At 37.7% G+C, this 14,134-nt stretch overlaps 1 protein-coding gene across 1 annotated transcript; it reads right to left on the reverse strand.

The window, feature by feature from the left end:
- Positions 1-7,045: 7,045 nt before the first annotated feature.
- Positions 7,046-7,381, reverse strand: LOC140172611 (uncharacterized). The gene has a single exon (XM_072195748.1). The coding sequence runs from the start codon at positions 7,379-7,381 to the stop codon at positions 7,046-7,048; it is 336 nt and encodes a 111-aa protein (XP_072051849.1).
- Positions 7,382-14,134: the final 6,753 nt, after the last annotated feature.

Here is a 14,134-nt window from a genome sequence, read left to right on the forward strand (position 1 = left end):
TTCTGTGTTTGCTGGGTTCAAACATTTTAACATAATGTTATATAAGTATTGACACAATATTTGGCAAAAATGTTTGTAAAAAAAGTTTACAATAACATTTTTTGAAAACATTTAAAAATAATGTTATACTGTGTTTTCATACAAAACGTTTTAAAACGTTATCATGACCTTTATATAACCCGACATTTTAATGTTATTAAAACGTTTTTACCTAAACCAAAAGCCAAAATATAACTTATTTAAAACGTTTTTAAAACGTTTTTGTGTTTGCTGGGCAGTCTGCAAAGGAGACTATTCTCTGAAATTTTATACAAATTTTCATCACAAAATGCTCCAAAAATCACACTTCCGGTCCGAATTTTTCTAGCTAAATAAGTAACAATCATGAACAATCATGCAAAGATCGCCCCCTCAAATTACCAGCTCCATTACTCAAACGATGTAGCAAGAGAAAGTAAAAAACAGAGAAATCTAGACCATGACAATAGTCTCCTTTGCGTTGCACATTTGCGTTGCAAATGAACTAAAAAACAACACCCACACAATAATGTAGCAAAATTCGCATCGAATGCTAATTGAGCAAGTAGGGGCCTACACATATAATTAAATGACTTTTGGAGAGGGGCCTATGGCAAAACCAATATACTATACCTTAGCGGTTATGAAACAAAGGTGTGTTCGACTGCTATATCTACGCAGTAGACAGCAAGGGTGTGTGGCTGCTATCTTCAGTAGATAGCAAAATATGTATGGCTAGCTGTTATCTTCAGCATGTTCAGTAGATGACAAGGGGTGTATATGGCTGCTATCTTCCGCAGTGGACAGCAAGGGCATGTTGCTCTCTACTGAATGTAATGAGCTAGCCATACACATATGTTGCTATCTACCATGTCTACTGAAGATGTCAGCAACACCCCCTTGATATCTACTGAAGATAGTCGCCACATCCCCTTCAAAGATAGTAGCCTTACGCCCCTTGTTGTCTAGGCCTACTGAATATAGCAGTCACACACATGTTGCTGTCTACTGAAGATAATAGATAGCAGCTATATATACTTGCTGTCTACACCTCTTGCTGTCTACTGAAGATATAGCCACATCCCTTGCTATATATACCTACTGAAGATAACAGCCACACACCTGATGATATCAGACATGCATCCCATGCTGTCTACTGAAGATAGCAGCCATACGTTCCTTCCTGTCTACTGAAATATCTTTCTGGGTTACAAGCATGGAAACGGGACCACAACACACCTACCCACCCGCCCCGCTCCTCGCACATAATAATCGTATACACATTCAGTTTTGTTTTATGAGTGTCGGATTGTACGATGATTTTCGAGAAAAATAGAGATTTGGAACGCGTATAAACTAGGTTTAACAAAAACCGGCATGCTTCTCGAATCGATAAACCTGGGTTTTCTAATCGAAAAGAACTAGTTTATCAAATTCGACAAGGCAGGTTTTTGATAAACCTGGTTTCTCGATCGATAAACCAGGTTTATCATGTTTATCGGCAAGACGTTTTTTTTCCAAAAACCTCTGCTTTCCGAATCGATAAATCTGGTCGAAAAAAATTCGATAAGCTAGGTTTTTGAAAAACCTTGTTTTTCAATCGACAAACCAGGTTTCTCGACCGATAAACTAAGTTTATCAAACACTTTGCTTTTCGAATCGATGAACCTGGTTTTTCAAATCTAAAAACCTGGTTTATCAAATTCGAAAAGCTAGGTTTTCGAAAAACCTGGTTTAACTTCGGCCGATAAACTAGGTTTATCAAAAACCTGCATGCTTCTCGAATCGATAAACCTGAGATTTCAAATCGAAAAAAAAAACTGGTTTATCAAATTCGATAAGGCAGGTTTTTGAAAAACCTGTTTCTCGATCGATAAACCAGGTTTATCGGCGAGACGTTTTTTCAAAAAACTTTGCGTCTCAAATCGATAAACTTGGTTTTTCGAATCGAGAAACCAGGTTTATCGATCGAAAACCTGGTTTATCACAGTTTCTCTCTTTATTGTTCAAAATACGTGCCATAGACGAGTCCGAAAACCATCCTGACACAGAAAACTAGGGCCGGATTTACCATTGGACCATTATGTGCCCGGGCCCAGGGCCTCCAAAATTTGGGGGCCCAAAAATGTTTTGGACCAAAATATGGTAGGCCTAATATTGCACAATTTTGCGCGCACTGGCCCTTTGCACAGCAAAATTCACCTTCATTTTGGGTTAAAATCGTGTGAAATTGAAATTTTGTTCACGGGGTTTGCACGCAAATGTCCATGTAAAATCGGAACAAAATATAATAATTTATGCTTGTATCCCTTTAAACTGTAATGCTTCCGCTGTCACTGTAGAATGGTACGGTAGATCTTATAGTAGGCCCCCCTATGCCCTATTTGTAAACCAAAACTTGAGTGCACATGCCTTCCTAACCATGCTCACTCTGAGTTTGGTCCAAATTTTAGCCTGTCACCCACACACCTAGATTAACATTGTAGTTCACATGAAAATAAATGTCCGAAGCTTCATTAAATAAGGGAAATAATTACAAACAACATTTGACATATTTGTATTCACAGCTAATTAGGTCCTGTTAGTGTAAACACATCCTATTTACCGATTCATACACACCCCTATCACAAAACAAATATTGAATGTGTACGATAAACACACCCACATAATTGCCTGGGATATTGCTCAATTCGGCATCGGTAATCGCATGCCCATACTGGGACATAGAAGCATTCAAACATTACAAACAATAGCGCATGGGATCAATTTATGATGCTAAATCGTTATTCTTAATATATAAATTTTCAGGGGATATAGACTGGTTCTATTGGCATGATTGGGAAAAAATCGCGTTTCTAGCGGCAAGTTTGCGTAAAAGTTGACAACCCAGCTTATTTTTGTTAATTTGGGTATGCTGAACTCGAATCCGTTGTCTGCCAAGCAATATTTTGAGACCGTGACCGTCAAAAAGACCCCATAGCATCGTATAGGGGGCAAAAATTAATTTTATTCCAGTAGGTTGGCCACATGGATCCCAGAAATGTAATGGTTGTGCGTGTACGATCTATCGTTCAGAAGTTATTGGGTATAAAGCTAAAGGTCAGGTCGTTTTGCTTGTGTATCGGTCAAAAGGCAAGCTGCTCCAATTCTCGTAAAGGTTGAGGCAAATTGTTCGACTAGCTTAGCTTAGAGGTTTCAGAAAAAGAATAGTTTGCACTATCTGCGATGTCTATAGTTAGCATGTTACACAGTAACGAGTCAAAAGATATGGATAATCCATAGGATTCAATGGAATTTGTATTTATTTATCATATCTATCTTTTGAATTTGACATCGCAGATTGTAAAAACTATTCTTTTCCTGAATCCCTTGAACTTATGAAACAGTTTGCGTCCATTTTTACTAAAAACTGAAGAACTTTTTTTTTTCACCCCTGTGTATAGCATGCAAATTGACATTGGACCTATTGAGCCTCATGTCCAATGTGCAAGATGTTACTTTTTTGTGACCCTTAGACCCAGACGAAAAATATGACATATTTTTCAGTGAATTTGCATGGAGTATGTAGGGTATTTGTGGGTCTTTTTAGGGTCACGAGGCTCATATATCATGAATATAGCTTGGCTGACAACATTTTTGAATTCAGCATACCCGAATTAACCAAAATAGTTTTGTTGCCAGCTTTTAAGCGAACATATTCCCAAAATAGAACTAGTCTAAAAGAAAAATGACGCATCGTACACTGGTAAAATTAAGGGTAGACTATAGATATTGTTGGTCGAAGTAACCAAAAAAAAGTATTCATTATCTAAATCAATATATTATTGAAAAACAACACTTTGATGTTTTGCAAAAGTTTATTCTACAAATCATATACTTTGAAAACTTGCTTAATTTATTGTTGTTAACGAGTTATGTACGTTTTATAAAAGTGTTGTTGTTTCAGCCCTCTTTACAGTGTAACTCAAGAAGGACAGAACCTACAAAAGTATATCTGTGATATTTGAATTCTTCTACACGCTCGCTAGTATGAAATGATCAATGCAATTTTTGCCAAAGCTCACCATTCGCAAGATGCTGTGAACTACCAAATCGCAACAGTTTAAAATAGTTGCTTACCTTAACATGAAATTACAAGTGAAAACACGGAGCTTTTACTCTGGTTTATCTGCCCATGCATGTAAGTTTCCACTTGTAATTTCATGCTTAATTGTGCTAGTGTGCGATGCGTGATAGCTTTATTTGTCTATGATTTGTCTCAATATTTAAGTTCAAACACCGCCTAGATTAAATTGAGAACAATTAGACAACATTATTCAGTGAGCATTGTGCGTATTCAAGTTCAATTAACCAGTCAATCAATCAATCAATGACGTAAAGGCAACAGCACATGTTAAACTGCAAATTAGTCGAAACTGAGAGTGCTAGAATCTAAGACGGAAAAACCAGAAAAATGAAACCAGAGCTCTGAAGTCCAACTATAAACATGATAAACGGAAGTGTATAGCAAGTAAAAAGTAAATATTTATTTGGTTTTCGAAAATGAAACATAATACAAACCATGCAAACGATAACCATGATAACACAAAAGCGTGTGGGTGGGTGGGATTTGAATATTATAATACAATTCTAGTATTTTTATCAACAATAAATTATACAATAGACCACGCAGTTACATAACTATGTGAACTTTTGCAGAAGACAGATCTGCCAGGGGTGGGCAAATGGGGCAGTCAAAACAGCGGCGGCGGAAGCATTTAAATTTAAGGGTCGCCGGTCGAGCACGTCTTGTGCCAGTTCTGCATGGACATTTGTCATTTTCAGACTAGCCTATTTTAGCCCAAAATGAAGGTGAAAATTGTGAAATTTTATCCCATTAATTAGGCCGGGCATTTAGGCCCAAAACATCAGGGGGGGGGGGGCATTTGGCTCGCGCTTCCGCCGCTTTGTCGGAATACCAATCATCCTATGGGTCGCAATACCAATCCTGCATTGTATTTGCACGTATGTTACAAACGGTCAATACATGCATGGGGAGGGGACTAAGCGGGAGCGGAGCAAGTGTTCCAATTTTGGGGGCTCCCGCTACCCTGTCCCCACTTGCGCCATTGAGAATTACGGTTGCCTACTTTTCAGAATTTTAGAGGTGTTCAAATTTCGCAACTTTGGGAAATTACTTGTCCAAAAGTACATTCTCCAAAGTCGACAATAACTTTTCAATTGATAATATACTAGTATTACTACAACTAACATCATTATGTCTATAATTATATCGATACCATTTTTTTTAAATTTCGACTTTACTAATTTAAGGCAAAAAACAAAGTTGCATTCTTATTCCAAACCCAAGGCCGATTTTTAAAGTTTTGCCACAGATGAAATTCACACGCAACTATCAGCAAAATAACATTCAGGAAAAACATTTTTTGTGAATTTTATACCAAAAATATGAACATTCAAATATGAAAAACAAAAGCAAAACGCGACCCTAGATTTGGGTCAGTCGGAAGAGGGCAATAGAACTTTCTTGGCCTTTTTATGGTTTTAAATTATGGTTAATTATGATATGTATGGACCAATATAATAAAGGTTCTAGATAGAACCTTTTTTGTCCTCTCATGAGAACCTTTCCTCTTGAACCTCTAAAAATGATCTTTAATTTTGAAGAACCCTTAACGGTTCTCTAAACATGTCTAAACAACCGAAAACGGCTCTGTATCACATTTTGGGGCCATTTTCGATGGTTTTGGAACTATTTTTGATTCTTTAGAGAACCTCTAAGGGTTCTATGAGAGGACAACTTTAGAACCTTTATTTCTTAGAGAGCGCAACTGAATACCAATTATTATACAGCTCAAAACACGGCGACTATGTTTGTACAATAGCATCAGAATTCATAATTATTTTAATATGTCCAACAGTTTGTCATTACAGATCTTTTCATAAATGTCTGCATCAAAACAGTATTTCTCGAGGATTTAGAAACGCAGGCCTAGGCCTACTACTATAGTTTATTTATACAGCCCCGTCCATGGACTGACTTGGTTCAGCGGCCCGCGGGGTTCAGGACAGTTTCGTAATTACAATGTTCCAAGGGTTATACAGCACAGCACTATGGGTTTACAGCAACTTCAGCAAGAATTGGTAACATATCCACTTATAATAAAGGTAACGTGATTTAGTCAGTGCAATATTTATAGCATGATCTTGGTCATGTCTCTGTTGCAGAAGAGTACAAAATGTATAGAGATTGAGAGAATCATTGTTTTTGACGGGGTTTCGAACTTTTCAGAACGAAATCTAAAACATCAATTTTGGACATAGGCCTATAGCCAGTTCAGAGTTCTGTTAAGGTGAATCAATCGATGACGTCACTACCTTGAGGATGAAGATGAACACGCAGTATGATGAACCCGGACGTGCCAATGTTGGTGGCGATGGGCTTCTAGGGTGTGGTTTCGATTACCATGCCACACCCTAATATCATTCATTGGTAGGCTCACTGGTTCACTATAAATTTGAATTATGACAACACCTTGCACATTGATTTTATGATCAAAGAAATATGTCTTCAATGTTCTTCACCGTATTCCTCTCCTATAACATTATGATATGATATGTTTAAAAGCGGGTTCAAAAATTATCCAATTGAGTCTCCTCATGCATGTGCAGGTGTTCGCATGGATGCCTTGAGCTGCATGTACACTTATTAATTGGTTTCATCAAAAGTTGTGTTTATAGTTCAGAATCAACGACGAATCACTCGGCATACGAACGATAATGTACAAAAAGTTATAACTATTCACATGACATCCGTAAATCACAGAATGTCGAAGTCCATGAGATGTCTTCGGGAGCATGAACCAAATTAAGATATTAAGATCGATGTCCAAAATATTGTCATGCAGATGAGTATCCTGCAATAAACCCTACCGTGGAACAGATGCAATGTAATGACAATATTGTCTCTATATTTCCAATCCGGATCAGAAGCTTGCAGAGTCCGGATCGCTGCCTTGTCTAGGGTCTACTGACGTGAAATGGATTCTCCAGCTCCAAGCGGCGTTGAAACCGCCATCTCCTGCGCACTCTGCATCAAAGCACAGAAGCCACAGAAACAGTACATGAGCAGATCCTCTACCAGACCTCCCTCGATACCCTTATTGTCTCGCACCTTCCCGCGGTTCATTATAAGAGCGTAGATATTTAGACACGGAACCAGAAGGGCCAGACCACATAAAAGGCAGTCATCACCTACGCTCTCGGCAACTTTACCGAACGTGTAGCAAGGAACAAGGCATGTAAAGATGCACATACCGATGTTGTTGAAGCAGCCAAAGAGTCCATTATTCCATTCACCCATTTTGAAAGATGGTTTTGGTAGCTTTTGGTTTCAGATCCTGCGGAAATCGGTATATGAGAGCTTATGGCGGTCTGCGACCTGTCGTGATGTAGATACAGCAAGCGAGTGATAAATTTCGAAATGGGATGGGTCGTGCATGTACTTTTAGTGTGTACTTGTTATTATGCTAATTATTAATCTCTTATACAGGTTTACCATGTTTACAATAAATATAAACTAAGCAAGGCAGCAAAACTTCGTTTGTATTATGCTGAACTGCGCTTGGAGCAGAGTCCATTAAAAAGCAGACTTTGATCTCTTGAAAGTTCAGTGGTGTGTCACAATCAATCTATGAAATTGATTTAACATGTTTAAAGGTTGACCAAAGTCTAAACATCAACCAGTTTAATTAACAAGGCGTGTCGAATAGTAATATTATATAATCATGGTTGGTCAACTCCAAAAAAAAAAAATCAATTTTCATTGTCTAGATAATAGGTGATTAATGAAGTTAATACAAGGGCGGGATGGGTAGGCCTATACGTAAAGCAAGGGCATGCAGTTTCAAAATTGTTCAAGGTATAGGCATATTGTAGTTCTTGAGATATTATATGTGTGTGTCGTTTTATGAAGATGTTTCGTTTCGACTCTCTTTACACCATAACTGAAGAACCACAAGACCTACAACAGTGTAACAGTCATATTTGAATTCTTTGACAATGACAAGCCCGCTTCAAAATAACGACAACAATTTACGCAGATGCCATTACTATTCACAGGTTACCTCGATTCGACCAATTCACAACATCTATAAGTATAACTATTCCAACACACCTTAAAAGTGCTAACTTGTGTGGTGCATGGCCAATAAGCGTTTAAATATTTTCCCGATTTTTCCTTCAAAATCTCAGTAAGTCCTAAAGCATGCTAAGTAGGCCTATTGGTTGAATGTTTCTTCTGCAGGCCTGATCTTTGCTAGCTATCCGTATGATCGGGAATTTGAAATATTAAATTCTTAATCCAATGATCTTATTAGACTCTTAATAATGTACTCCCCCAACGCTCCTGACGGAATAAAACACAGGAGGATATACATCGTGCGCATGCAACGATGAAGTTTCTGTGTTTGCTTCCTATAGATGCTGATGCTGTTTCTTTGAATGTATTGCTTATGACTTCAGGTAGTGAGTTCCACTCGGGTATTAATTGTTTTTGGGAAATTTTTGGTGATAGGATATCGTGTGGCCGGGCCGGCTTATAGCGACCTGGCCGTAGCCTAATTTTCTGGAAACTTTCCTCCCCGGCTTTCCTCCTGGTTTGTAGAGGCTCCCACCACAGTTCTTAGAAATCTGTATTCCCACCATGCCCACTGCAGTCTTTCCAGCATTTCAGTCACAGACTCACTGAAAGCTAGCTGTATATAGGCCTACTCCAGGTGCGGTCTGATTCAAGTCTTGTAAAGCAGCTGATTTGAGATCTGTAGGGCACACAGCAGAGATGTAGATTTCTGTGGACAATACCCAGGACTTGAGTTAAGGGGATCAAAACTTATTTCCCCCTCCTGATAAAGTTTGTGCTTATTTCAAGCCTCATAGAACCCATTCTTGTGTGCCAGCTTCATTTGTCTCAATATTTCAGTGCAAACATATGCCATGCTCCCCTCCGACCCACCTTACCAAAAGATTTTTAATATGTTCATCTCCACATTTTTTATAGTCCGGGTTTATAGTTTTGGGTAGTAAAGTATCAGTGGAAAGCCCACATTTTCCTCATAAGCTGTTGATCTCAACACAAGATAGACGTAGGCCTACCTCAACTTTCGGCATAACTTTAACCTTCATCGGATCGGAAGACTGGCAACCCAAGTTCGAGATCAGCATTGGATGCTTGTCCCCCCAATACTTTGTTGTATACCTCAACTTTAAGTTCGAGATCAGCATTGGATGCTTGTCCCCCCCAATACTTTGTTGTACCTCAACTTTAAGTTCGAGATCAGCATTGGATGCTTGTCCCCCCAATACTTTGTTGTACCTCAACGTTTCTGGCATACCTTTAACCTTCATCGGAAGACTGGCAACCCAAGTTCGAGATCAGTATTGGATGCTTGCCCCCCCAATACTTTGTTGTACCTCAACTTTTCTGGCGTACCTTTAACCTTCATCGGAAGACTGGCAACCCAAGTTCGAGATCAGCATTGGATGCTTGCCCCCCCAATACTTTGTTGTGCCTCAACTATTCTGGCATAACTTTAACCTTCATCGGAAGACTGGCAACCCAAGTTCGAGATCAGCATTGGATGCTGCCCCCCAATACTTTGTTGTACCTCAACTTTTCTGGCATACCTTTAACCTTCATCGGAAGACTGGCAACCCAAGTTCGAGATCAGCATTGGATGCTTGTCCCCCCCAATACTTTGTTGTACCTCAACTTTAAGTTCGAGATCAGCATTGGATGCTTGTCCCCCCCAATACTTTGTTGTACCTCAACTTTTATGGCATACCTTTAACCTTCATTGGAAGACTGGCAACCCAAGTTCGAGATCAGCATTGGATGCTTGTCCCCCCAATACTTTGTTGTACCTCAACTTTAAGTTCGAGATCAGCATTGGATGCTTGCCCCCCCCCATACTTTGTTGTACCTCAACTTTTTCTGGCATACCTTTAACCTTCATCGGAAGACTGGCAACCCAAGTTCGAGATCAGTATTGGATGCTTGCCCTAGATTTTGTGAGAACTTAAAAATGGTTGTAAAAGGAACAGAAAAGAGCTCTGGAAAGGCTAGAAAGAACTTTTTAAGACCTGAAGGGTTCTGAAAAAACAGAAATAACCATTTTTGGGTCCTTTCAATTTTCAAAAGCCCTTTTCTCTTGAGGGTTTTACACAACAGCCAAGAATCATTTTCTCTAAGAGTGAGTCTCAATAACAAGGTCTCAAGAATACTTTTTGTGTGATTTAGGCTCATTTATTAATAATAAGTTTATACAAACTACTTAAGACTTAAACATTAATCAGTGCTGTCATTGTGGTAACTTATACTTTGAAACATTATACACCCTATATTAATTAAAAGGAAAATAGTACATATTTTGTTTCAATTATAAACATGTGCAACTTATATACTAGTATCTGTACACAATTTACAAGTTTGCTATGATTTTGCCCCATGTCATTTCATCCTTGTATCAATTGGTCCACAATCTTTCTATGATTTTGGGTTTAGGATTAAGGAAGGGTAAGACGAAAATTGTAAAAGAGGAAGATCCACCAGAACAGTTCTTCTAGGGTTAACCAAACCAGCCTGGTTATCAAAATAATCAGTGACAAGGTTATCTCTGAATTTGACAGGTGCTAAATGATGCAATAACATTAAAACATCAATTAAAGTGTAAAATTGAAAGATAAACTTGTCACTGACTAATTTGAGAACCAGGCAGGTTTGGTTCACCCCAGAAGAACTGCTCTGGTGGGGCTTCCTCTTTAAGCCAGGTCAGGTTTTATGACAGGACATCTAGGGCTAGATTTAAGATTGATGAAGGAAATGACAATTGTTTGGGTTATGGGTATGGGGACTCAAGGGCTAGGGGGTGAAATGACACATGGGCGAAATGGAAGAGGGCAAAGAGGCAGCAAACCATTAACACTATCTACTCAGGTGCCATATTGTATAGCGGTACATTTTCATGAGGCTTTTATTTTCGCGGTTACCCAAATAGTTCAAATCGCCAAAAATGAACACCATGAAAATATCACGCTTGACAGTTTATTATATTTTACATCATCATGATCATTGGGAATGTACATAAATCTTAAATCATCTTCAATGCTTTTACAACTTTTACACTACAGGCATATTATTGTATTCTTCTTTAACAAGTTAATAAATAACTGCCTTTACACTTGGAAAATATTTACAACACTGAATCTGAGAATAACCCAAATTATACATTTCCACCAGTACAATGTATAAATATTTATTTTATTAAAATCCCACATTTAATTAACCACACATTTTATAACTCTTTAAAAGGAACTAAGAAAAATATGGAAATTAACTACTACAATCATGTTAGTGTTATATAGATTTGACACTGTGACCCAATCAATTAAAACTGAGACCAATATTGTGGTGAAGTCACTTTCAGCACAGATCCTGTTATCTCTAGAATTTATGCTTTCAGAATATGCGTCATAATAAAGAGAATTTGAACAAGCTTAAAAGTGACCAAGCTTAAAATTATTCTAGAACACTACTGTGATTCTTTCACAAATGGTACCCATCTAATTTGATCCAATTGATTCCAATAAAACCTAGGGAGGCTTAATGTTACAGAAACTGGTAGCAACTTGCACCATTTGGCTAACAAATTAGCCACAAATCATTATAAAGTAATTGATTTGGGGTTTTGTTTTGTTCTTATTTGGTTACATTTTTGACCAACTTAAAAAAATATACCTGCAGATAGTCTAGGTTTGTGTATAACAAAATGACCACCTTCCTGATAGTTTGGAAATATCTTCCACAGGGGGGAGTATGACTTTAAAATGGAATTCAAAATGAAAACCTCCCTGATTGGGGTGCATGAATCAGAATCACATGGGCTAATCCATTTGAAATCCACACTCCCCTGTGAAAGATTTTGGAATTATCTTCCACAGGGGGGTAAATAGAATAGCACATTAACCAACTCTATTTGAGCCCCACCCTCCATTTTGTGGAAGATTCAGGTTGAATCATTCTCAGAGGGTGTTTGAATTTCAAATAGAGTCGCTTAACATGTCCATTCCATTTGTAATTCATACTTCCCTAGTTATTTCCACAGCAGGATTGTGTGTGGGGTTCAATGGAGCCCATTTCACAATAGTCTTATGATAATGAAACTACACGTTTTTTTTATAGTTTCCTATTGCCACCTACGCCTCATCACCATCAAACTTCAATCAAATCTGTTCCCCATCTCCATGATTATGAAGCATTGTACCATACCTGGTGATTTTACTGCCTAGTACCACTCCTGAGGAGTGGAGTCAAAACCCATGTATCACTCCCATGTTTCACTCCAGACATGACAAGTCACATGGGAGATCACTTGTCACACCCTTTACATAACTTTAAAAATAAACAGACCCACCCAGAGAGTGGTCATACTCCAGACCATGTCCAGACATAACATAGGACATAACCATGACCTCAGTATGTTTGTAAACATAGATTACTTCATGTGGGTGTGTTAATAGTAATAGCTGTCTCATGTCTTTTGATCATTGCTTCCTTTATCAAGTATTTAATATTACATTGTAATTGAAAATCCAACACAGGGCAGCTATTGTGTAGTACTTGTTATTAATAAATGGATGTAGAGTAACATGAGTTCAGTAGATTGTAAACAACAAGAATGTAGTATAATAAATAACAGGTTGGCTAAAGGTTTGTCCTTGTAGAGTGCTTTCTTTCGCCATGTATGGTACAAGTAAACTTATTTCACTCCTGTGATGAAAAACAGGTGTTGGCTAGAGTTTTGTCCTTGTAGAGTGGTCCTTTTGGCCATGTCTCACTCTGGGCTGGTACAAGTCACTTATTCCACTCGTGGCCTGAAGGCCACTCGTGGAATAACTATTACATATCACCATTGTGCTGCCCTGTATTGTTTTACATCCATGTTTTAAATGGACATTCAGAACCAGACTGGTTGGTCAGTAACCAACAAATCCCCAGAGGCAAACAGGATTCATAATTGAGACCTGTTCTCACAAAATTGGATTTGGGTATGGAAGTGCAGCTAAAAATTTGGACCCATCAACAGGCATGGGAATACGCATTCATGAAAAAGTCTGGAAAAGCGCGTAAAATTGGACAAAAACACCTGAAAATGGGCTGAAAATAAATAAAACTGCAGAAATTTTGACAAAAAAAAGACTGGAAATTCTCATGCCTGCATCAATATACCAAAATACCGGGACCAAAAGTTGAAATTTTCAGCCAAAATTTACCCAAATTGTCTTAGTTTTGACAAATTTTCCCCAAAATTTTGGCTATTTTTCAAAATCTTGTAAGAAGGAGCAAAAAGACCCATCCATATACCAAAATTGGCCTAGAAAAAGGGGTCATTGATATACCAAAAGGCCGAAAATGCTTCCCATATGTTTTAGGCATGAACATTTTCAGCGTTTATCTCATTTCAGCATTTTTTATTGTTTTCAGTGTTTTTCAGCCTATTTTTGAATCAAATTCACAGAAAATGGTAAAAAAACATGGTTTTCAGTGTTTTTTTTCAAGACCAGTTTTCATGCCTGATGTTTGCGACACATCCCGTATGGTCATTTGTACTGAGTACCCCCCCAACATAACATGCATAGGGCAGTCTTGGATATATTGCATTTTGCATTTGAACTCTTTATATCATTACACAAGCATTCCAATCATGTTTATTCATATGATTAGGCCTAATTTACCTTAATAATCCGTGTTGTTTTACTGATTAAACAGAATTGATTAAGATCGATCTGATAAGAAAATTAAAGATTATCATCATCATATTTGATCATCTCTTTCACAAACATGGTTAAAAATTAATGAATATCTTACACTACATAATTTTGCAATAATTATTTATAAATTTTTACACTATTAGACGACAAAGAAAAAGTTACCTGTTCTGCGGGAGACCAGATTTTGTATTTTTGTTTTTAATTATATGCAAATAAAAACACCCATATTTTGGACACAGTGGATTGACTTTAACGGAAATTTTTTGAAAAAAATTGACTGAAATTTTTT

Source organism: Amphiura filiformis, chromosome 16 (genome assembly GCF_039555335.1).
Source record: "Amphiura filiformis chromosome 16, Afil_fr2py, whole genome shotgun sequence".
In the NCBI taxonomy this organism is placed as follows: Eukaryota; Metazoa; Echinodermata; class Ophiuroidea; order Amphilepidida; family Amphiuridae; genus Amphiura; species Amphiura filiformis.

What these genes read in the sequence shown, in the direction of transcription:
- LOC140172611 (XM_072195748.1), bottom strand. Translation starts at nt 7,381, where the DNA reads ATGGGTGAATGGAATAATGGACTCTTTGGCTGCTTCAACAACATCGGT.